Here is a 24343-nt window from a genome sequence, read left to right as displayed (position 1 = left end):
AAAGTATAGGGAGCCAATGGAGTATTTGTACAATGTGTACAATAAGCTGTATTGTGTTCGATTCAGTAGAATATCAGATGTTTATTATCCCTGATACCAGATGGTTATTATGAATAGTATGGGTGTATTGTGTTTGATAAATTAAGAGAAAATGACAAATAGATCCCTGACCTTTTGTCCCGCGGTCATTTTCGTCCTTGACCATTGAAAAATACTTTTAAGTCCCTGATATTCACAAAACTTGGACGGATCAGTCCCTGACGGAGGCATTTGGACGGATCAGTCCCTGACAGAGGCATTTGGACGGAGGGATTGATCCGTCCAAGTTTTGTGAATGTTAGGGACTTAAAAGTATTTTTCAATGGTCATGAACAAAAATGTCCGCAGGACAAAAGGTCGAGGACCTATTTATCCTTTTCTCATAAATTAATAATAGTTTATTCTGAATGTTCATTTTTAACTTATATTAGACCAAATAAACAGTTTATTGTACACATTATACAGATACTCCATTAACTCTCTAGCAGTATTCTAAAAGGAAAGCTAGTAACAAACTTATATAACTCCTTTAACTATGACTAACTTAACTAATAACCTTTATCATTCACATGTATATCCGTCGTAACACATATATACAATAATATTGTAATCTCATTTGGCTCTATTATTTGTTTCTTAGGGCTCTATGATTTATCACGGTAAGACAGTTGGGGCCTATAATGATGTAGCTGGTACTACCAAAGAAATGATCAAAAGGAACTTAGTATGGGTATATAGTGAAATGCAGGTTTTAACTTATCGTTATCCTAAATGGTAAGTCTTTCTACGTATTTATAATTAGAGAATACTCACATAAAAATAATATTGTAAATTTTTAAATAAATAATCAAATATATTAAATTATCTTATATGAAAATATCATTATAAAAGTATTTATTTTTATAATGATGATCATATTGATATCTTTACAAAGAATAACAATGACTATATATAACATATATTTGTATTATGTAGGGATGATGTAGTTGAAGTGGAAACTTGGGTATCTACAGCAGGAATGAATGCTGTGCGCTTCAATTGGATTATGCGAGATTTCAAAACAAATCAAGTCTTGAATAGAGCCTCAAGGTATATAAATTAAATCAATTACTTTTAGAAAATAATAATCTTTCCCAACTACTATGTTATGCGACTTCAATGTATGTATGTTTCTTTAGCTTGTGTACGTTTCAATGCAAAACACTTTGGAGTTAGGGTTCGTTTAGAAAATTTTAAAAGTTATTTTTTCAAGTTTTTTATTTTTAAAAAGTAATAGTATTAATGTTTAATGTAATTTTTAAAATTAAATTATAATTTTTTAAGAAGATATTTAAGTGTTTATGAAGAAATTTAAAAAAAAAATCTCATAATAAATTTTTTTTATCATATTTCTTTTAAAATAAGTATTTTTAGAATTAAAAAATTAAATATAAAATAATTTATTTATAAGTTATTTTTAAAATAAAATATTTATTGTTTAATTTAAACTATTTCTTTAAAAAGAACTTAATTAAACTATTTACATAAACTAAATTTTGATACTGTATGTCTATGCAGTGTTTCTGTCTTGATGAATAAATTGACAAGAAAATTATCTAAAATGCCGGAAGAAGTTAGAAGGGAACTTGAGTCCTATCTTGTAAATTCCAGAATTATTATAGAAGATGATGATAAGAAAATACCTAAACTTGATGACACTACAGCAGATTATATTTGTACTGGTTTAAAGGTATGCATGTTTTCTTTTCTTATAAATAATTGTTTATTATTGATTAATTTTTCTAAATTTATATCATGTAATGTGTGCCTGTTAATTTTCAGCCACAATGGAGTGATATAGATGTAAATTTTCATGTCAATAATGCGAAGTACGTTACTTGGATTCTAGAGGTAAGATAATTAATTTTTTTTTTTATTAGAATTTCACTAGACAACTAATTTTTTCTACTTAATATTAACTAATTTTTTTTAAACTATTTTTTGTTCTAAATTTTAAATCCTCAAAAAAATAAAAGTAAAAAATAAATTTTTATATTTATTCGTATTTTTAGAATATGCATTTTGTTCTGATTTGGCTTTATTATTTAATTTGATACAAAATGGCCTTTGCTTTTAATTTGAAATATGCAGAGTATTCCAGAATCAATCTTGATGAATTATGAGTTATCTTCCATGACTTTGAAATTCAAAAGGGAGTGTAAGATAGACAGCAAATTACAATCTCTAGCTGAAGTTTGCAGTGACAATAATAATAATAATAATAATAATGTTGAGTACAATCATATGCTTCGATTTGAAGATGGTGTTGAGATTTTGAGGGGAAGGACTAAGTGGAGACCCAAATTTATTAACAACTTTGACTTTTTTAATCATGTTCCAGAAGCTTCCATTAAAGACTTGTAATTGGGACCTGAAAATTGCATTAGTCTCTATATATTTATGGGGAGAGTGTGTGTCTCTGCTGTTGTTACTAGCGTGTTACTTTAATGGTTATCAAACAAAAAGGATTATACCTATTGTAATAATAATGCGAATTGCTTTTATAACCATTAATTTATTTTCTCAACTCTTTTAGATACCTCGATTATGGAAATTGCTTAAGTACAATTTTTAACGGTAAATTTTGTGTTTTTATATAGTCTAGAAGATATATATCAATGTCTAAGAGTTTAACAAGAGAATAAATTTTTTTCGGTTAATATCAATCAATTTTTTATTTTAATTAAATCTACATCTTAAATTTTAAATTATTAAAAATAAATTTTAAAGATAATAAATTTATAATTAATCTGCCTCCTCCAATCTGCCTCCTCCAAAAAAGGGAGGAATACTTCTGGTGGTCAATCAAATTCCTATTCTTCCTAGAATACAAGATTCTATGACTATGTTAAAATTAAATAAATTATGTAAACCTATGCAAATAAAAAATTGAACGATCATGTAATAATATCTACTATCCATTAATAATGACTATTTTACATTTTATCAAGTAATTAAGAGACATTTCTATCAAACCGTGGACCATACAATATATAATAATCACTGTTCCTATGAAATATGAAGGATGCCAACCCTAAAGACAATAGGCTTCCACTTGCATTGGATACAGGGATGTCAAAACTTTTTGGGAGGCGGAGATAGTCCATAATGGAATTCTGATGGTGAGAATTTTTTCTGTGAAAACGGATATGGGGGACAAAATTCTCCTAAGATAAGTGCCGCTGTGCCAGACTCAAGCAGAGATTTCCGTTCCCGAATACGTTAAATTCCTTAAACACCCTTATATAGTTTATTTCTCACTTTGATTTTTTAGTCATTTCATCCCATGTATATGGAAAAAGTGAGATTTGAGAACCTTAATTCATTTTCCCCTCACTATTGCCGCTGTGCTCAACCTCAGTCCTTCACCCCTACCCAACACCCCCCTTCTCTGTTCTCTCCTTCCTCTCTGCACCCAGCCACCTTCCCCGCCATTCTCCTTCTCACCTTGCCATCCTACTCACCGCGCCATCACTGGGCGCCGCAGGTTCTCTCTCCCACACGACACCATCACCATTCTACATCATTTATAGTATAAACGACATAAATCATTGCGATATAAATACGCTACAAATTACATATTTCGGTAATTAAAATAATTAAATTATTTATTTAAAAAAAATTGCCATGTACATATCAATATACACATTATATTTCATCTCCTTTGTCTCGGAGTTCAAATAGACAAATACTATGGGAATTATAAGCTCTGTTGACTAATATCTGTAGAACATGTTATTATTAGCCTCTCTTCTTAATTGCATGAACACAAACTTCTTATATTCACTTTTTCTTTAACATCAATTTAAAGGAGAGAAAAAATCAAAATCTCAAAACATCCTAAGTATGAAAAACTTACAAACCAAACCAAAAAGACTACTTAATTAAAGCATCAAATAGATTCATTTTTCTTTACTATATAATAGATGGAGCTCAATAAATAATAATCATTATTACCCCACCTTATTGTGAGAATTACAAGAAGTTTTGACTAAAACATGAAATTAAACACACTATAATAATTTTATTACTTAGTCAATTCTTTCTCTTCTATTATGAATAGAATTTCGCTACGAAGCCAATAAATTATTTGTATAATATGTACAATGAGCTATTTATTTGACATAATATGAGTTAAAAAATGAACATTCAGAATAAAATACTACTAATTTCTTAAACACAATACATCCATACTATCTAGAATAACCATCCGGACCAGGAATAATAAACATCTGATATCCTATTGAATCGAATATCCCTAAACCCCCATTGTACAGATATTTCATTGGCTCTCTGTACTTCCTCTTATGAATAAGATGTGGCTAATGATAAAAAAGAAAATGAATAGATTCATGCCTATAACCTTGAGTTAGACATTGCCAAAGGACTTGGATCAAGAGTTGCATAAGTGAGTAATTCAGTGCTTGACACCAAATACTTCATTTTCTCCTCATCCAAGGTAACCCAAGCCTCTATACCATCTTTAAACTTAGTATCAACCAAGGTTATTTTATCCCCTAACACTGAATTACCTTGTACACCAACACTACTCACCCACATAGGTTTTCCCCATCCAAAATCAGCATCATAGTATCCAAAGTTACACCAACTATTAACATTTAATCCTTCCAATACCTCATCACCCTTATTATTAGACAAACTCATTTTCCTAAAAAAAGTTTCTCTGATTGATCTCCTTTCCTCTTCACTTTGCAACCTTGCAACAAAATCCTTATCAATTTCTTCAATTGACTTCTTCACTTTACTCACCAACTCATTCAAATTCAACTCATGCTCACTCTTGTGTTCTGAAATTGTCAACCACAGAAAATTCCCTATAGAATTTTCAGGATGTAGAGACTCTGCCATTCTTCGGCGAAGATTCATCGTATTCAGCAGAATAGAAGGCCTCTGAATTCCAAATTGATCCTTGGATGCGGCCATGAAATACTTCCAGAACAATGCAGAAACTATCTGAACACGTGTAGGAGTATTAGGATGATTCTTGAATGGATCAGATGAAGATTTTGCCACTATTTGAGCCTTGAGAGTGGCAATAGCTGAATTTTTGAACAGAAATCTCCTTGTAACCCATTTTCCTTTTCTAAAAATGGAACCCCATGTTTTCTTTGACAAGTCTCTGAAATGTAAAGTACTTGTAGGGAACAAGGAACTTGTAGCAAAATTTGGTTTTGTCAATAGTTTTGAATTGTGGTTGCAGCTTGCTCTTTCTGTCCACACCTTCAGGAAGGTGTCAAGTGAATCACCATCAATGATCCTATGAGAAATGCAAAATCCAATTGCAATTCCACCACAATCAAAGACATTAACTTGAATATTAGTCACATAAGCTCCTATCATTGTTTCTTCAATGTATGGAGTAGTTGGAAGAAACTTGTTCAGTGTATTCAAATCAGGCTTCTTTAGAAACTTTGTAATAGGACAATTCAGTTTGGCTACTACAAAGTTAGCACCTTCATCATTGCAATCAATGGACAAATTATCTTTGATCTTTCCAGCAAGAGGATAGAATTGTGTTAGTGTTTCAGATAATGATTGTTTAAGTAACTCTAATCTCTTAGGGAATCCAGAGAGATTTTGTGAGGCGTAGAATAGGATGACTTTTGCATAAGGAAAAGGAGCAAGTTGATCTAAAAAGGAGTGTTTGAAGGTTTTTAGGTGAGAGGGTGTAGAAGAAGGTTTAATATTTTCTCTAGAAATGATTTCAACTTTAACTTCTTCCATTGTTTACCTAAAATAATGAGCTTTATATAGCTTATGAAGAGATTGAGAAGGAAAGTTATATTGTAGTTGTGAATTTTAATCTCGTTTATATGTCTCTATATATACTGCATTAGACCTCTTTACTTTCTAGAAGAACTTATGATCAAGTGATCATTAAAGCATACATGTCCTCTTTCTTTTGTTAGGTATTTTTTTATATCCACCATATAAAGACTAATTCGTCACATTTATTTAAATAGACGAGTGAATTGACCACCGAATCAATTCAAGTTGACCACTGAATTAAATCAAGTTGATTAGTCATCTATGTGTCTTCTTATTAAAAATAATTTCATTCAAGTCAAGTAAAATTATTAATTTACTAAAAAATATTTGAGAAATAATAAAATATAGTATAAAATAGTTTAAATTTATTTTATTTTATATTTCTTAATTTTTGTTAAAATAGTTGAGTAATATTAAATATAATAAATATATAATTATAAATATTATACGTATAAATTTACAAATATTAAGTTAAATAAAATAATTTTATGTTATTATCTTTCTAACATTACCATAGTTTATTAGTAAATTTTTTGTGTTAAATTTTAACAGGTCTTCTGTATCTAAAATTTGAACCTAAAATAATTAATTAATTGTACAGGTACAAATTCTTGTAAGCTAAACTATATGTTCAATGGTAAATCACATTTATAAATTTATGTGAAATACCATGAAATCTTTTCGGCTAATTTTTTTTTATATTGATTAAATATATGTAATACATTGTTATTAGAAGATTAGCTGTTTTTTTTTATATGGTGTTTTTTTTATTGATATTTGCTTAAATTGGAGGGTCCGATTTGTTTAAAAAAATAAACTACAAATCAGAGAGTCCGATTTTAACATTTAAAATTTTTTATTTTTGAAAATGCAAATCGGACCATCCGATTTGTGATTGTGTATTTGAAAAATAAAATAAATCGAAAGCACCAATTTATCTTAATATAGCAAAATAAAGCACCTCTCTTCTCACACCATTTTGAGATACACTCTTCTCTCTCACACAGGAAAAAGAATTCGCGAATCTTTTCTGTGAACTAATATGGTATTGTGGAATTAGCAATAATGCATGTTCGGCACGGAAGAAGAATTTTTAAGTTTCATACCTACTAAATTAACCACATTTATTAAGAAGAGCGGCGAGCTTTGCCTTTAACTATTATTAAGTTTAAGCTAAATTATTTGGTCTCCAATTAGAGTTTAAATAACTATGGTCCCCATCACTCATAGTAAAAAATAAGACAATTAGGTAAAAATTTTCTGTTATTTAATAAAATTTATATAGACATTAATTTATCTAACAAAACAAGAATTTAAAAAATTATTTGATAAAAAATATTTATTGAAGACTAAAGTTTTTTGCAATGAAAAATTACTTAACACTAATTTCAGTCATTACTCTAATAAAAAAACATTTACTTTTTATAACATTTAATATTAATAAAAAAATTAATTAGGTAATTTGATATTAGTTTTTCAATAAATTAAGAAATAAAATAAACAATTAAATTTTTCCTTAAAATCACGGATCTTATGAACTTAAAGTAGTAACTAGTAACAGATAAACCCATCAATGCCTCAATCCTCTTGTTAAGACATTTTTCAAGATGAATCTATCTCAGATTCTGAGTTATTAAAGTAAACAACTGAAGCAAAGTTAGCAAACCACACAGACAACCTATGACATAAGTTACAGAGGTGTTAAGCGAATCTAACAGCATCTATTGTCTCTGGAGAGAAGTACTTCTTATCAGACACGCACATCGCGCGTGGGTCCCAACTCCAACGCGCTCTTCACTTTCACTGACTCATTCTCTCTCTCTATTTCTCTTCCAATCAAAACACAACTCATTCCCTTCATTGTTCATTCATTCTTCGACTTCTTCTGTTTCATTTTCATCCTTTCAAGCTGCATCATGGCCCTCACGCGCCACCCCACGCGCGTCCTCTCCTTCTTCTTCTTCTTCCACCTCTCTTGCTCAACTCTCTCCGTTCTCTCACACATGTTCTCCCCCATAGACAACTACCTCATCAACTGCGGCTCCTCCGAGTCAACCACCGCCGTTGACTTCCGTCGGTTCTCCGGAGATCTTTCCGGCAACCACCACTCCCCTCTACCATCATCATCAAACGGAGCTTTCCCACTCAGAAACAAAGGCAATTTTCCCGATTTGCCCTCAATCTACCGTACAGCCATGGTTTTCAACAAACCAACAAAGTACGTTTTCCCCATCAAGGAACAAGGCACACACATGGTACGTCTTCACTTTTTCGCATTCAATTCAACAAGATATGATCTGGGTCAATCTCAATTTCACGTCTTGGTTAATGGTGTTGTTGTTTTAAGCAACTCTAGAAGAGTGATTAGTAGTGAAAAGCCCATGATCACCGAGTATTTGATAAAAGTCCTCAATGAGGAGCACCTAGTGATTCATTTTGTTCCAACTAAAGATTCCAGATTGGCGTTCGTGAATGCAATTGAGGTGATTTCTGCACCAAAGGACCTTGTTCCTGAAACTGCAACATACCTTAGTTCAAAGGGTATTGAGAATTTCAATGGATTAAGCAACCAAGCTCTTGAAGTTGTGTATAGGGTCACTGTTGGGGGTCCTAAGATTACACCATTCAATGATTCATTGTGGAGGACTTGGATTCCTGATAACGAGTTCTTGAGATCGAGTTTTGGATCTGAAAGGCTTTACTTTGGTGGTAGGATCAAGTACCATGCTGGAGGAGCTAGCCGCGAAGTTGGACCAGATAATATGTACAATAGTGCAAGGTTGATCAAGAGTAACAATGATTCTGTTCCTAATGTTAATGTGACATGGGAGTTTCCAATAATTGGAGGTTATAAGTACCTTGTGAGGTTGCATTTCTGTGACATTGCTAGTATTCAACTTGGTTTGCTCTATTTCAATGTTTATGTCAATGGTTACCTAGCATTGCAAGATTTGGATCTATCGTCAATCACTGGTTCATTGGCTTCACCATTTTATGCCGACTTTATCGTGGATGGAAATGGAATTGAAAACTTGAGTGTGGCCATTGGCCCGTCAAATAGCAGCATTCCATATGTCTATGATGCTATCTTAAATGGAGTTGAGGTTATGAAGATGAACAATTCTCACAATAGTCTTGATGGCGAAGTTTGTGCTGGTTTTGTTCTCAAGAACTGGGCAAGTGGAAATGAAAGCATTTTGCTTACTTTTATAGCTGCTATCTGCATTTTGTTGAGCATCTTCATTGTGGTTCGTAGGAAGATTATCGATTCCAGGAACTATGTGCCATGGTCAAGGTTGCCTATGAATGCTTCCGAAGACAATGAAATTAAGACTTAATCAGAAGGTAAAGAAACTTTTTGCAATATCAACAATAATTTAAAGTTCCTGTATTACTAGGTACTAGGTGTGAATATCAAACCTTTGTTCAATTTGCTGTGTAATATTGCAGGTTTCATTCTATTATCAAAATTGCTATGATTTCGAATATAGGCATGTAACTTATGTATTCAGTGGTAATATTTGAATTGTTAATACTTTATTGGCATGGATCAAATTTTGCCTTGGTAGAGATTAAAGCTCCAACTTTGAACTTCTTTATGAACTCAAGGATCTAAATTAATGGTAACTTTTCTAGCTTTTCGAGTTTTAAAGCATCATTTCTTGCTTAGATACAAACTTCACAAGTTTTGGATTAAGCGCTACCTATTAGATGAAAAGTTATAGCTGTTTGCAATAGTGTAAATTTATTTCCTTAAAGTTTTAAGGAGTATATGTAGCATAAGAGCTTTATCTATTACAAGAAGTTTGATTGTAGTTTTGGTCAAGTTCTTGGATTTTATCAATATTATTAATCACGTAACTTGAACTTTATTGAAAAAACTTGGGCATCTATCTTTTCATACTTAGCTTCCCACCTCCTTTTCAAATGTCACTGTTTGGAAAAAGATCCTCTAATGTGAGGAGATGGGTAAAGTGATAAAGTGAGAGGTATATCCACTACACCAAAAATTAGTGGAATTATTAGTGATTAATGGCAGGGTAGTATTGTTGGTAGTGGTTATGATAGTGTAGTTTTGTAGCTGTTAATATTAGTTCATTTTGCAGTGAAACATATACAGATTAATATATTTCATTTCCTTTGTGTTGGAATTCTGATACCATGGAAATTACATGCTCTTTTGACTATGTATAGGACATTATTAAACCCTCTTCTTAATTGCATGAACACAAAAAATGCTTTGCTAGTAGAACTTTTAAACAGAGAAATAATACATTAGTATTATTATTCTTATTATAACATTCACCTAAAGATGTAACTACAAGCCTATAATCTTGAGTTAGACCTTGTAGACCCCATTACCAAAGGACTTTGATCAAGAGTTGCATAACTGAGCAATTCAGTGAATAACTCCAAATGCTTCATTTTCTTCTCATCCATGGAAACCCAAGCTTTTATACCATCTTTAAACCTAGTATCAACCAATATTATCATATTTGTAAACACATAAGTACTTGTTAAACCAATAGGACTCACCCACATAGGTTTTTTCCACCCAAAATCTGCATCATAGAATCCAAAGTTCCCTTGTTTTACTGCCAAAATTCCTAAGAACATCTTCTATAATTGAACTTTCCTCTTAGTCACTTTGCAATCTTGCAATAAAATCCTTATCAACTTCTTGGATTGAGTTCTTCAATTTACTCACCAACTCATCCAAACTCAACTCATGTTCACTCGTGTTCTGCTGGTGTGAACCATAGCAAATTCCCTATAGAATTCTCAGGACGTAGAGATTCGTCCATTGTTCGGCAAAGATTCATCGAATGAGTCACCATAGAAGGCCTTTGAGTTCCAGATTGTGTCTTTGATGCGGCTATGAAACACTTCCACAAAAATGCAGAAACTATCTGGACATGTGTAGGATGATTCTTCAATGGATCTAATGAAGATTTCGCCAGTATTTGAGCCTTGAATGCAGTAATAGTTGAATTTGTGAATAAAAATCTTCTTATGGCCTATTTTTCTTCCCTAAACAAGGAACCCAAATTTCCTTTGATAAGTCTCTGAAACGTGAAGTACTTGTAGGGATGAGAGAACTATTAAAAGTAATTCCACTCAAGTTTGGTAGAACCGTAAAACTATTAATTTACTCCTAAAATTTTCTCCTTCGAATTTTTACCGGTCTTTGTATCTATGATTTTTTTTTTTTTTTATATTTTGGTTTTGTATGTAATCCTTCAAACCCAAAAAGTTAAAAGACTAGTCCGTCTCATAAGTTCTATTTAAGAGTTTGCTTCTAATCAAGACGGAATTCGAACACTTGGCACTTGTTCAAGCGGACGAGTGAGCTAACTACTCGAGCAACCCAAGTTGGTTCTTATTTATGAATTTTTGAACCTAAAATAATTTAATCATACTATACTTACAAAAAACCAATCACTCATATAAAATATATATATTAAAATATAAAATATACATTGAAAACGAGTGAAACAAGTTTACGGTGAACTGACTAATATGGTGTTGCGCAATAATGCATGTTTGGCATGTGATGAAAATTGTTGAGTTTCATTCCTACTAAATTAAACACATTCATCGAATAGCAGGGGTAATTCATGATAGAGTAAATGTGGGATGAAAATAATTGGTTAGAGCTTAAGCTAGTTAATTAGCAACTAAGTATTAGTTAATGACAGCTGACAGATACCCTTTCTATATCTAGCTACAACCTAACTATCCTTATAACTAACTTTCACTTGATCAAATAAAAAATCAGATCACTCATCTCTCTCTCTACTCACTCTTCGCTATCCTTTCTTCTTCCTCTTTGATTATTTGAGTATTAGTGGTATTCAATATTTATAGGTTGAAATTTGTAATTGTTTGATTACCCTATGAATCTTGAGAATATGTATTCTTATATCCCACGTCTAGGTCCTATTATTTAAAAAATTGAGTTCACCACTAAATTGTTTTGTAAAGAATTTTAAGTCGGATATTTTTTGTTCTCAACAAATTTTTATTCAGTAAAAATCTTCGAAAATTATTTTTGTCAGACAAATTAATTTCTCTATCACTTTCAGTTAATTTTTTAATATACATGTTAGACAAATAAATTTTTAACAAATTTTATTATAACACAATTAGGTTCTCAAAAGATAGACTCTAAAATAAATTAGTCCTCTTTTTAAATGACGCTGCGACCAATCTATCTCACAAAAGTAATTCTCAATGACATTTAAAACTAAAAATTTATTGATAAACAATGTATCTGATCTAAAATTTCTCAGAAATCAACTTGAATATTTATTCTAAAAAATTTAATCTGTCCACGTATTTCATATCGTATCATATTGTACCGTACTTCCAAGTGTTTTATATATCATAAATTTTAATTTCTAAAAGATTATTTAAATTTTTTTTTAATTCCATGGAATAAAAGTTTATTTATAGAATCATTTTGTTCAGAACTAACATGAGATATATAGAGATGCACGCTTTAAGGTTGACCTTCCCCCCAAGGCCCCAAGAATTGGTTAATCATGCGGTATTAATGTGATTACTTGTTCATATGACCGAAAGAAAAGTCTAAAAAAACCAAAATATTATATATAAAACATTTATTCGTGGAATGAAGGTGAAGTACACATCAGAGAATTTTAATAGAGGCAAGGTTCATGAGCATCCTACGTAGTCTTTCTGAAAATGTATAAGATTTGAGATTAGATATTAGAGGCATTATTTTTTAGGCAAAGGAATTAGCAAGTTCAGATTGTTATGAGGGTCGATTAGAACACCTTATACTTTAATTAAAAAGCATTTTACTAATAATTCAAAAGTGGTTTAAGTCCTCACAAATGGAATATATATATATATATATATATATATATATATATATATATATATATATATATATATATAGTATTTTTTTTTTTTACATTTAGCATAAACCATGCCATTTAGAATAGTAAATGGATATATTTTATTATTGTGTTAGTTCATGTATATATACATGCTTATTTTATGATGATAAATTAATAAGAAAAATACATACTTTTTATTTGGATTGACTTTTCCTTATAATGGAAAAGATGTTAATACAATAGGCTGTCACTGAATAACAAAAACATTTTTTGTTACTATTAATTGTCAAAGAATATTGCTAATGAGTTATATCTCAAATGACATAGTCTTCCCATATTCAATTAAGAGGTTGCGGGTTCGAGTTTCCTATCTTATATCTATTAAAAAAGGTATTTTATTCTAATGAATTATAAAATGGATAAAGTAAAGAGTATATATGTAGATACAGAAAATAATGAATCAATTATAATTAAATTTTGGATAAAGTATATTCTTTTTTAATATTATTTAAAAATATTTGTAATATTTAATTTATTCTAATTTTGTCTTTAATATTTTTTATAGGTATTTGTTTTATTTTTATCTATAATAAATTAAACAAGACATATATTTATACACAAATATATAGTAATTAATTTTGGTAGTTAATTTTAATATATAAATAGATTTTTTTTTCCATAGTAAGGCACGAGCGTGGATAATCTTAACTTATCAACCACAATAGTTTCACCAACTTAATTTTCTTATCCTATTTGGAGGTGACATAAAAATTAAAAATCAATTACAGTTATTTTAGTTTACAAAAATATAGAAAGAAATTATTTAGTTCTAAATATAATCAAATCCAAGATTGTCAACTCTTTGATCCACATGCATGCATGGTTTGTGCATGATACAATGATGCAACATTGATAATTTCTAAATTTCTATATCATATTCCAGACACTGTTTCATGGGACACATGAACCATGCTTCTTTTTTCTTTTTTATTTTATTTTATTTTTTATTTTTTATTTTTTTTTCTTCTGCTGTCCCAATCCAATTAATTCCTATAGTTTAATTTGTACTTATTGTTCATTCCATTATATTATTATTATAACCTTAATTCTTGTACTATATATACACTTGAACTTTCACTCAGATTCTCCTCATTAGAGAGACTCATCTTTTCCCCAAAGAAACATACATTACATATCTTACATTCTTGAGTTAACATATATATATATTTAAAACAAAAAAATAAATAAATAAAAAAGGGAAAAAAAAAAAAAGAAAAATGGGAGATCAAGAAATACTGAAAAGGTCACCATCTCAAGTAAAATATGACATGATTCTATATGCAATAAGGCTGGTGGTGCTGGTTGTTCTTCTTGGTTGGATTTTCATTTGGATAATGATGCCTACAAGTACTTTCAGACAAACATGGCTACCTCATCTCAGAGCAAAGACAACTACCTCAACCTATTTTGGTTCACAGGGTAATTTTATTATTATTATTATTATTATTATTATTATTATTATTATTATTATTATTATTATTATTATTATTCGATCCCACCTAGTGGGATAACACTTTGTTTTATTATTATTATTATTATTATTAGATCTAATTACTCTGTTAGTTCTTATACTTTCACCAAATTTTTAATTAGATTCCTATACTTTTTTTCCTTTCAATTGAGTCTCTACACTGCTTTAGTTTTATAATTAAGTCCTTCCTAGCTAGTGTAAAAAATATTAGAGTTAACTAAATATTTTTTTACAAATTGAAAGTATTTATAATTAAAAACTTAATTAAATCTTTGATCCATGTATTTTGGTAAAAATATTATGTTAATTTTAACATTTTTAACATGAAAATGATGTAATTACAAAATTAAAAGCGGTGTAAGAACCCAATTGAAAGAAAAAAAAAGTATAAGGACATAATTGAAAATTTGGTAAAATTACAGGAACTAACGGACCAATTAAACCTTATTATTATTAGTCGATCAATCCCACCTAATGCATATGGGATAAGATTTTATTATTATTATTATTATTATTATTATTTCACTCTTGAATATATAATTTGTTTGCATTTTCACCATGTGCATGGTGTTATTTACATATAATTTTGCAGGTACAACACTTTTGATTTATACTTTTCCAGTATTGTTCATAGCTTCTCTTGGGTGTATCTACCTCCATATAGTCAAAAAAGCAAATGATTCCAACATGGATAGGTAATAATCATTATTTATCTAAATAAATTCACTTAAATCTTTTACTTGCTCATCTCTATCTTTTTTCTTTTTTCTTTTTTCTTTTAATATAATGAACATGCTAAAGAGTAAAAAATTAGTTTCACTATATAAGATAAGAATTTAGTATTTAATTACGAGGAGTGTTAGGGGCAACAATTTTTGTGTTTTGTAATTATTAATTGGTCATCAATAATATTTTTAATAGTGTGAGATTAAATCCAATAGTGTATGATCATTCAATTTTCTTTTGATGGTTAAATGCTGACCAACTTTTTAAAAGTTGTTGCCCTGAAACTTTTCCTTTAATTATATTTTTAATGATTAGTTTTTTTTTTTTATGACTTATTTATTATTTATTTTACCATCAGATGTGACAATAGGAATGATGATAAAGGAGGTAAGGAAACAATATGGAAGCGTCCATTTATTGTAAAAGGGCCTCTTGGAATTGTTTCTGGAACAGAGGTAGCAATGTTGTTAATGTTTATTGGACTCCTACTTTGGTCCTTTGCTTCTTACTTGCACAACTTCTTTGCTCTAATCACACAAAAATCAGCAGCACAATTTGGTGTAAAACTGTAAGAATTTTCATTCATTATTTTCTACCATTATTGTTATTTTTACATTAAATATAAAAGGTCTAAATATCTTTTTATTTCTCTGAAATTTGGTTGTTATTATTATTATTAGTTTTGGTCTTTGTGAATTTTGTTTTATTTGGTCCAAACCCTGTGTTAATGTTTTCTCTTAAGGCAAAATATAAAAAAATTGCAAAGACAACAAATTCATAGGTTCATAACAACAGTCACATTCTATTTTAAAAAAAAAAAAGAAAAGAAAATTATTTCTTTAATTTCATGATAAACTTATTTTCAAAACATATATATTTTTTGGATTTAGAATTATTTTCATGTGAAAATTCAAACTTAAATATTGAAATATATCATATATTCTGTTCAATTAAAAATATTCAGTTCGATTAAACCAAGATGAAGAAAGAAAAATGATTAATGATTACTTATAAAATAAACTAATCTTTTTTATTTACTACAGTATTTTTTTATTTCTGATAAGAGTTTAAAACCGTGACTATAGTAGTAAAAAGCGTGACTATAAATTTATGGTCATTATTTTTTATTTTTTTTGATGTGGTCATAAATTTATGATTATAGTTTTTTAATCTATGATTACAATTTTTTTAGTTACAATTATAATATTTTTTATCTAATACTTTAGACCACGGTTTTTAATTGTGACAATAATTTATTTTATGGTCACGAATAAAAATTATGACTATAACTTAGTCTATGATCACACTATTTTAACCTGCACGAACTTCCATCTTATTTAATGTGGTGGTGATTCTTGATGTGTTGGCAGATGGGAATTGAAACTGGAGGACGCAGGACTAATATTGGGTTTGGTTGGTAACATATGCTTGGCATTCTTGTTCTTTCCTGTGTCACGTGCCTCCCCCGTGCTTCCACTTCTTGGCCTCACCTCTGAGAGTTGCATTAAATACCATATATGGCTTGGACATTTGGTTCTCACTTTCTTCACAGCCCATGGCGTTTCCTACATCATTTTTTGGGCTGCCACCAACCAAATTTCTCAGGTTAATTTAACAATTATATACTCTCATTCATTTGCATATGGATAATTATTTATCCAATAGAGAACTCAATTATAGCTTTTTAAAATTATAAGAATCTAACTTAAAAATTTAATAAAATAATAAAAATTTGTAAAATAATTAAACTTAGATTAAAAAAGTGAGCTAATACTAAATTTAAAATCTAAATTGACCATATTTGTTGGGAAAAATGAATTAACTTTAAAAGACAATTAGTTATGAATTATGATGTACGAACATGGACACTGACACGATACGATATGACACATAACACGCTGACACACAAATTTAAAATTTTTATAAGACATGAGAATACGATATATATATATATATAAAGTATTTTTTAGATAAATTATAATGATATTTTGGTATTTTATTGATATTAAAATATAAATTATTTTTTTAATTATATAAAGTATTTAATTTTTTTGTTTTAATAATTAATAATATATACTATTTCTAAATTCATTTCAAAAATATATGTTAAGAATAAAGTTGGACATGCTGATACAAGATGGTATTTAGATGTGTCCAAACATATTTGGAAAAAAAATTTTATTTTTTATTAAGATATAGTTGGACACAGAAGACACGTATTAGATGAATGTTAATGAGTATTGTATCCAAAATACGTCTAATACATAAATACAATAAATTAAAAAAAAAGTCTCTGCTTCATAAATTATGATCAGAGAGAAAGAGTAGACTAGTGTTTGTATGTGGTGGAAATTAAACAAGGCAAAAATTAAATAAATTGGACAAAATTTTCAATGTACACATAATATAATTGATAATTGACGAAAAACATATTGTATAGTCTATCTCGAATCTCTATAATAATTATTCTTTTTGTTCTATCAAATTGAGTGATTTTTTTTTTTTCATAGATGGTGAAATGGGAGAAAATTGGGATATCAAATGTGGCCGGAGAGATTTCATTGGTATGTGGTTTGATCCTATGGATTGCAACAATTCCTGGCATTAGAAGAAAATTCTTTGAGCTTTTCTTCTATGCTCACTACCTCTACATATTCTTCATGCTCTTCTTCATCTTCCATGTTGGAATTTCCTATGCAAGCATCATGCTCCCTGGTTTCTACATCTTCATGGTTGATCGTTTCCTAAGGTTTCTTCAGTCAAGAACCCATGTTCATTTGGTTTCTGCTCGTGTCTTGCCTTGTGATACCATAGAACTCAACTTCTCTAAAACCCTTGGTAAGTAACTAATTAACATAGTCATCAACATCCTTAATTACCATTCTGTTTAGTTTGGTACATAGCTTCCTTAAGACACTTCAACTCTGTTTGGTTTTCAGAACAAATAATACAGAACATAAAAGATATAAACATAAAAATTAGTATTTTATATTTTATTTGATGATAAATTGAATATAAAATAGAATAAATAATAAAAAGTTTAACTTATTTTCATTTTTTATTTTATTAAAAAAATAAAATAAAAAATATAATTATAAAAAATTAATAGTGCTAATGCAAATAAAAAAATATTAGAATATATTTAAAATTGAAGATAAATATACAATAGAGTTTGTTCCAAACATACAAATTTTATTTATTTGTTGTCCTTCTAAAATGTGAAGATAAAAGAGAGACAAATTTTTTATCTTATCTTTGAATTCTATGTTACATCTCTAATATTAATATCAAATGCAATTTATCTTTTTTATTATTTCTTTTTTTTTCCAAAGTATCTCGCTAGTACTTAAATAATTGAGAACTACTCAAATGAAGATGCTAAAAATATCTTTTTATGAAGATTTTTGTGTTAAAAGTGTATTTTATTTATTTAGTCACACTTTAAAAAAATAACACTTTTGTCTTTTGTAACATATTAAAATCAAACCATACAATTCATCATTTAATGATAAAAAGATCTTGGTTCCTGAGAAGCGCCGCAAAATCATATAACCACCCCCTAATAGGCGATGCTTAACAAACCGCTGGAATCCCGTTTCGCGGCGGTCGGAAACTGCCGCAAATCACTCCAGGAACCGCTGTTATTTCCTGGTTCTCTTGTAGTGAGAAGCATCTTTATATAAAGACAATAGTAAAATCTTTATGATAGTATCCACCTAAATAATTTAGTACATTCAAAATTAATGTAGTGTGTTATTATTATTTTCCTTTTTTGGCAGAGTTAAGTTACACTCCCACAAGTGTTATGTTCATAAATATACGAAGCATATCAAAGCTACAATGGCATCCATTCACCATTACTTCAAGTAGCAAATTGGAGCCAGAAAAGCTTAGTGTTGTTATTAAGAGTGAAGGAACTTGGTCCAAAAAATTGTACCAAATGCTCTCAACACCTACAATTGATCACATTGATGTATCTGTTGAAGGCCCTTATGGACCTGCATCAACCAATTATCTAAGGTATAATAATCATATATCATTAGCAAAACTCATCAACTTTAATTTAATTCAAAATCATTTTGTCATCAATAATTCTTTATTATGTTTATTTGACTAAACTCTTTAGTGCATGTTTTGAGGTTTTATTGTAAATTTTATATTTGCTATTTACTTTAGAATTTTGTAAAAAAAAAAAAAGTAGTTTTATTAATTTTTATTTTGATTTCCTACATGTTCTGCTTTGTCAGGATGTTGTAAATGAATAGTAAAGTTTGATTTTTACTATTTTTACTCATAAATTTTTATTTTTCATCTTAAAATGCTAAAAATAAAAAATAATGGACATGAAAATAAAATAAAAACTGAATCCAATTAAGCATACTTTAGGTAACGTTTATTTTGAGGTATTGGGATGGAGATCGGAAGATTGTGACTCAATATCATATTTGTTGGTCCAAATATTGATACTAAAATTTTAGTCTCTGTTCTCAAAATTTTAGTATTTCAGTACTTCTAAAAAATGGAGACACAGAGGACTAAAATTTTTTAGGACGGAAACTGAAGTTTTAATAACATTTTATATCTAAAATACTCTTATATCAATTAATTAATTTCAATTTTACTCTTTGTGCAAATTAAATTAGAATTTCATTCTTATTTCGATCTCTGTCTCTTATTTTACACCAAACACAATACTGAGATTTAATTATTTCAGTTTCTGTCTCTCAGTCTCTGTCTCTCTTCCAAACGCTAACTTATTAATTTCTCCTAAATCACTAATAATTATTGTTTTCTTTTATATTTTTATCAGGCATGATTCACTTGTTATGGTTAGTGGAGGAAGTGGCATAACACCTTTTATCTCCATCATTAGGGACTTAATTTATCTTAGCACCACATTCAAGTACAAAACCCCAAAAATACTCCTAATTTGTGCATTCAAGAACACTTCATCTCTCTCAATGTTAGACTTGATCCTCCCAATTTCTGGCACCCCATTTGAAATTTCCAATTTGGAGTTACAAATTGAAGCCTACATCACAAGAGACAAGGAGTTCAAATCAAATACCTTAATCAACCTTCAAACAAAATGGTTCAAACCTAATCCAAATGATGCCCCAATATATGCCATATTAGGCCCAAATAATTGGCTTTGGTTTGGAGCTATAATTTCAAGTTCTTTCATCATTTTTCTTATTTTAATTGGGATCATTACACGTTACTACATTTTCCCTAAAGATCATAACACAAATGGAATATTCTCATACTCTTTGAAGGCTTTAATTAACATGCTAGTAATGTGTGTGTCCATAGCCATAGTTGCTAGTGTAGGTGTTCTTTGGAACAAGAAATTAAGTGCTAAGAAAGGAAATAATCAAGTTCAACATTTGGAAGGGTTATCACCAACAGTGTCACCAAGCTCAGTGGTTTATTACAATAATAATGGAGGGAATCATAATGTGGAATTGGAAAGCCTTCCAAGCCAGTTAATTGCTCAGGCTACCAATGTTCATTATGGTGAAAGACCTGACCTAAGAAGTAAGCCTCTTCTATATACTTCTACAAGAGTAATTAAATTAAAATTCTAATCCTAATTATTGACCAAATTAAAATAAAGAGGCTAACACTATCTTTTAGAATTTGAAAATGACAAATTTATAGTAAGTCAACTGAAAAAAATTAAGGTGCTAACTTATTTGTTTCACTACAAAAAAGTCGGTAGATAGCGACAGTTTTTTTAAAATCTATATACCTTTTGAACTTTGTCTCTTGGAATAGAAAAAATAAAGATGTATATTTTACTGAAAAAAATTAAGATGCTAACTTATTTGTTTCACTACAAGAAAGTCGGTAGATAGCGACAGTGTTTCTAAAATCTATATACTTTTTGAATTTTGTCTCTTAGAATAGAAAAAATAAAGACGTATATTTTCTGTTCTCAAAGAAATATTTAAATTACAGATTTTTTGGTCTTTAGAAAAAGAGAATGTATTTTTATTTATCGATATTTTTACAATTAAACAAAATTCTGTATTTTTATCTCGGAGATAGAATATTAGAATTCAAACAAAATTTATATGCATGACATCAGAAAAGTCAATACATCCTACATTTTTAATATTTTTTATTTTTCATAGATTATATGTCTTTCATTTTTTTTTTTGTTGAAGACAAACTTGATAATAATTTATAATTTAATTTCTAGGTAAAATTATGTCTCATCTCCTATATATATATGAATGAAATGAAATGAAATCACTAATTTTAATATAATCTTTTTTTATTTATTTATTTTACTTGCAGAAATACTATTTGAAATAAAAGGGTCAAGCGTGGGAGTTTTTGCTTCAGGACCCAAGAAAATGAGGCAAGAGGTTGCAGCTATATGCTCAACTGGTTTAACTGAAAATCTACACTTTGAGTCCATTAGTTTTAGCTGGTAATTTTATATTATAATTTATAATCATGCTATGTTGTAAAAGCTATTACAAAGAGAATTTTACTTTCAACTTCTATAATAGTAGCTAGTGGTCTCAGCTTGCCTTGGTGGATATATATGTATTTGTATTTGTAACCTTATATTTTAATTTAAATAAATGTATATTATTTTGTGTAAAACAATATTTCATTTATCCATTTTTTTTTATGCATGGTGAACAATGCGCTGCAAGAAATGTCTAATAATGTTTATATTTATATAAACTATTAAGTATTCTTCTCTTTTTTAACAAACAAAAAAAAAAACATAATTTAATTTGAACTTGATAACTTTTTTTTTTCCAAAAAATAACTGTTTAGCAATTAATAATCACATGCAACAATACTATTTGAACATAGTAAATGATGAGTCATTTAATTTATGGAAGTTGTTATTAAATAGTGTGGTTTACTTTGCTATATATGTTCAAATAATATTATTGCTCAAATTATTAATTAATTAAGTATTGAAATATATTTTCTATATGTTATTTGTTTCTTTTGAATTTGGAAGCATATAAAAGACAGTGCCAGATGACAAATGTGCATACCAATCTCTGGAATCAAGATCAGGTGACATTAACAGTTGTACGAACAGTATATACCATGTGACAATAACACCTCCATTATTATTGTGTCAAGAGAAATTCTTATTAGCCCAGTATTTTTTAATTATTTTTTATTATTATTTAACCAGTATAAATATTAATTTATATTTAATAAATTTTTTATTATTTTATTATATATATAAATTTTTAGAGTAAAGTATCATTTTTGTCCCCAACGTTTGGGGTAAATCTTATTTGTGTCCCTAATGTTTAAATCATCCTATTTGTATCCGTAACGTTTGTAAAAGTGATTCAATGTTATCCTGCCGTCAATTACACCGCTTTAGTTTGAGTTTTAAAAATCTCTTCTTGAAGTTAGAATACAAATGTCTGGGATAGAATCGATGATCTACTCCAAAAAATAGCTCATCAAATGTTGAAACTAATTCCTACAACATTCACATACATAATTCGCTTTTCTAGGACATAATTGAATCTAAACACAAATAGTGAGTATAATATTAAAATCGAACACATCTAAGTGAGACTTAATTGAGAATGAATATACCCAAGTGAGAATAATTGAAAAATATAATCTGATTTGTTAGTATAATTGATAGTATAATAATATTGAATCACTTTTATAAACGCTAAGGATACAAATAGAACAATTTAAACGTTAGGGATACAAATAGGACTTACCTCAAACGTTAGAGACAAAAATGATACTTTACTCATTTTAGAAAATATAAATACAAATTATATTGATTATTCATATATACAAATTCTAAAAAAATAAATATAAACTATATATTTTTTTATATAAAATTTTTTTAAATATAAATATAAATTATTATTAATTAAATACTAACTAAAAATAATAATATATATTAGTCATATAGCTCTGTTCTTATGTCAATCTATGTAGAGTAGTATTAAGTAACTAAATTTTTAACCAAATAAGTTAAAATCACCATAAAAAAGTAGGGTTTTTTTTTTTTTAAATTTATCTCCTCCTCTGCTTCTTCTTTTTTCTTTCTCTTCTTTCTCTGTGCTTTTTCTCCTCTCCTTCAATTGGTGTGTATTTTTCTTTTTCATAAATTCTTCTTCTTCTTCGCTTGTTGTGTGTGTCTTTGTTTTTCTTCATACTTAGTTCTTCTTTCTTCTTTTTCTTCACTTGCTAATTGTTTTGTGTGTGTATGTGTTTTAAATTTTTTTTTTTCACTTTCTTCTTTATTTTGTCGCATGTGTTTAATTTCCAGATTTAGTTAATTAAAACATGTTACATTCATATATTACTTTATACTCTTCAAAAAAAGTCCACAGCCTTTAGGCAAAAGGAAAAACGAATTGTTATTATTATTAGAAGTTTATAGGACCACATTTAAGCTTGAATTCTTTATGTATACTTTTCTCAGCTTTGATACAAATAAAGTGTTGAAATTATTCTAGGGAAATGGAAAACATATATCATGTATTATCTCAAAATTAATGAGATCAACTCCCATATAACTTGTAGATCCATTTTGCCAACTTTTACATTACATATGGAATAAAAATGGAAGTGATTTTTTTTTTCACACTATCCCCAAATTCGGCAGCTCAAAGACTAATTTGTCGCGGATCGAAATTTCATTTAAGAGTTTACCTGGCCAATTGATTGCTGACCAACTCGGTTTGGTTTGGTTTAAGTTTTTTGGTGTCGAAACGAACACCAAACTAAACCGAATAAAAAATGACAATTTTTTTTTCAGTTTTTTCGATTTGTTCAGTTATTAGTTTTTTTCGCTCGGTTGATCAGTTTTATTTGAATTGGATCAATTTTCTCTACAAGACAGTATTTAAATTTTTGATACTTATTTAAGCGAACGAGTAATCTAACTACTAGACCAATTCAACTTAGTTAATGGAATTGAAATTTATTTCATATTGTTTACCTTATTGCTCAAAGAGTCATTTTTATAATTTTTTAATTTTTAACGAAAAAAAAAAGGAGAGACTAATGATGGATTTTGTTTAATTGGATGTTAATTAGCCCAAAACCCAAAACCCAGACCTAACAAGATCACTCTATAACTACAAATTTCTAATTGGGGACCCAATTGTTTAACCATATTGCCCATATTTTCTTCTTCTTCCTTCCTTCCTTTTCTTTTCGTAATTTTTGTGAGTTTGGAATACAATTCATGAGTTTGATTGAATTCATGAAGTAATTAAGCATGTCCACATAAAAAAAAAATTGAAAAAGAAATGATAAATCAAGAAGAATGCAAAAGGAGACTAATTAAGGTGATTATATAAGGACCACCAAATAAGCTTTTTGCAAG

At 28.8% G+C, this 24343-nt stretch overlaps 4 protein-coding genes across 4 annotated transcripts; 3 read left to right on the top strand and 1 right to left on the bottom strand.

The window, feature by feature from the left end:
- Window positions 1-781: 781 nt before the first annotated feature.
- Window positions 782-2442, top strand: LOC112729053 (palmitoyl-acyl carrier protein thioesterase, chloroplastic-like). Its single transcript, XM_025779429.2, has 5 exons — window positions 782-813; window positions 1015-1128; window positions 1597-1768; window positions 1861-1929; window positions 2170-2442. Exons 1-5 carry the CDS (start codon window positions 782-784, stop codon window positions 2440-2442), a joined length of 660 nt encoding a protein of 219 aa, XP_025635214.2.
- A 1905-nt stretch (window positions 2443-4347) lies between these two features.
- Window positions 4348-5823, bottom strand: LOC112729052 (epi-neemfruitin B 7-O-acetyltransferse L7AT-like). Its single transcript, XM_025779428.2, has one exon. The coding sequence runs from the start codon at window positions 5821-5823 to the stop codon at window positions 4435-4437; it is 1389 nt and encodes a 462-aa protein (XP_025635213.1). The 3' UTR covers window positions 4348-4434.
- Window positions 5824-7493: 1670 nt separating this feature from the next.
- Window positions 7494-9423, top strand: LOC112726302 (probable receptor-like protein kinase At5g24010). The gene has a single exon (XM_025775637.3). The coding sequence runs from the start codon at window positions 7785-7787 to the stop codon at window positions 9204-9206; it is 1422 nt and encodes a 473-aa protein (XP_025631422.1). The 5' UTR covers window positions 7494-7784; the 3' UTR covers window positions 9207-9423.
- Window positions 9424-13895: 4472 nt separating this feature from the next.
- Window positions 13896-21651, top strand: LOC112726301 (ferric reduction oxidase 2). The gene is made up of 8 exons (XM_025775636.3): window positions 13896-14213; window positions 14858-14960; window positions 15350-15559; window positions 16362-16596; window positions 17502-17829; window positions 18771-19011; window positions 19802-20529; window positions 21295-21651. Exons 1-8 carry the CDS (start codon window positions 14012-14014, stop codon window positions 21432-21434), a joined length of 2187 nt encoding a protein of 728 aa, XP_025631421.1. The 5' UTR covers window positions 13896-14011; the 3' UTR covers window positions 21435-21651.
- The last annotated feature ends 2692 nt before the right edge of the window (window positions 21652-24343 follow it).

The sequence above is a fragment of the Arachis hypogaea genome, chromosome 12 (genome assembly GCF_003086295.3).
Source record: "Arachis hypogaea cultivar Tifrunner chromosome 12, arahy.Tifrunner.gnm2.J5K5, whole genome shotgun sequence".
NCBI lineage: Eukaryota > Viridiplantae > Streptophyta > Magnoliopsida > Fabales > Fabaceae > Arachis > Arachis hypogaea.
Note: the sequence above shows the minus strand (reverse complement) of the source record. Positions and strands in the feature narration are given on the sequence as shown.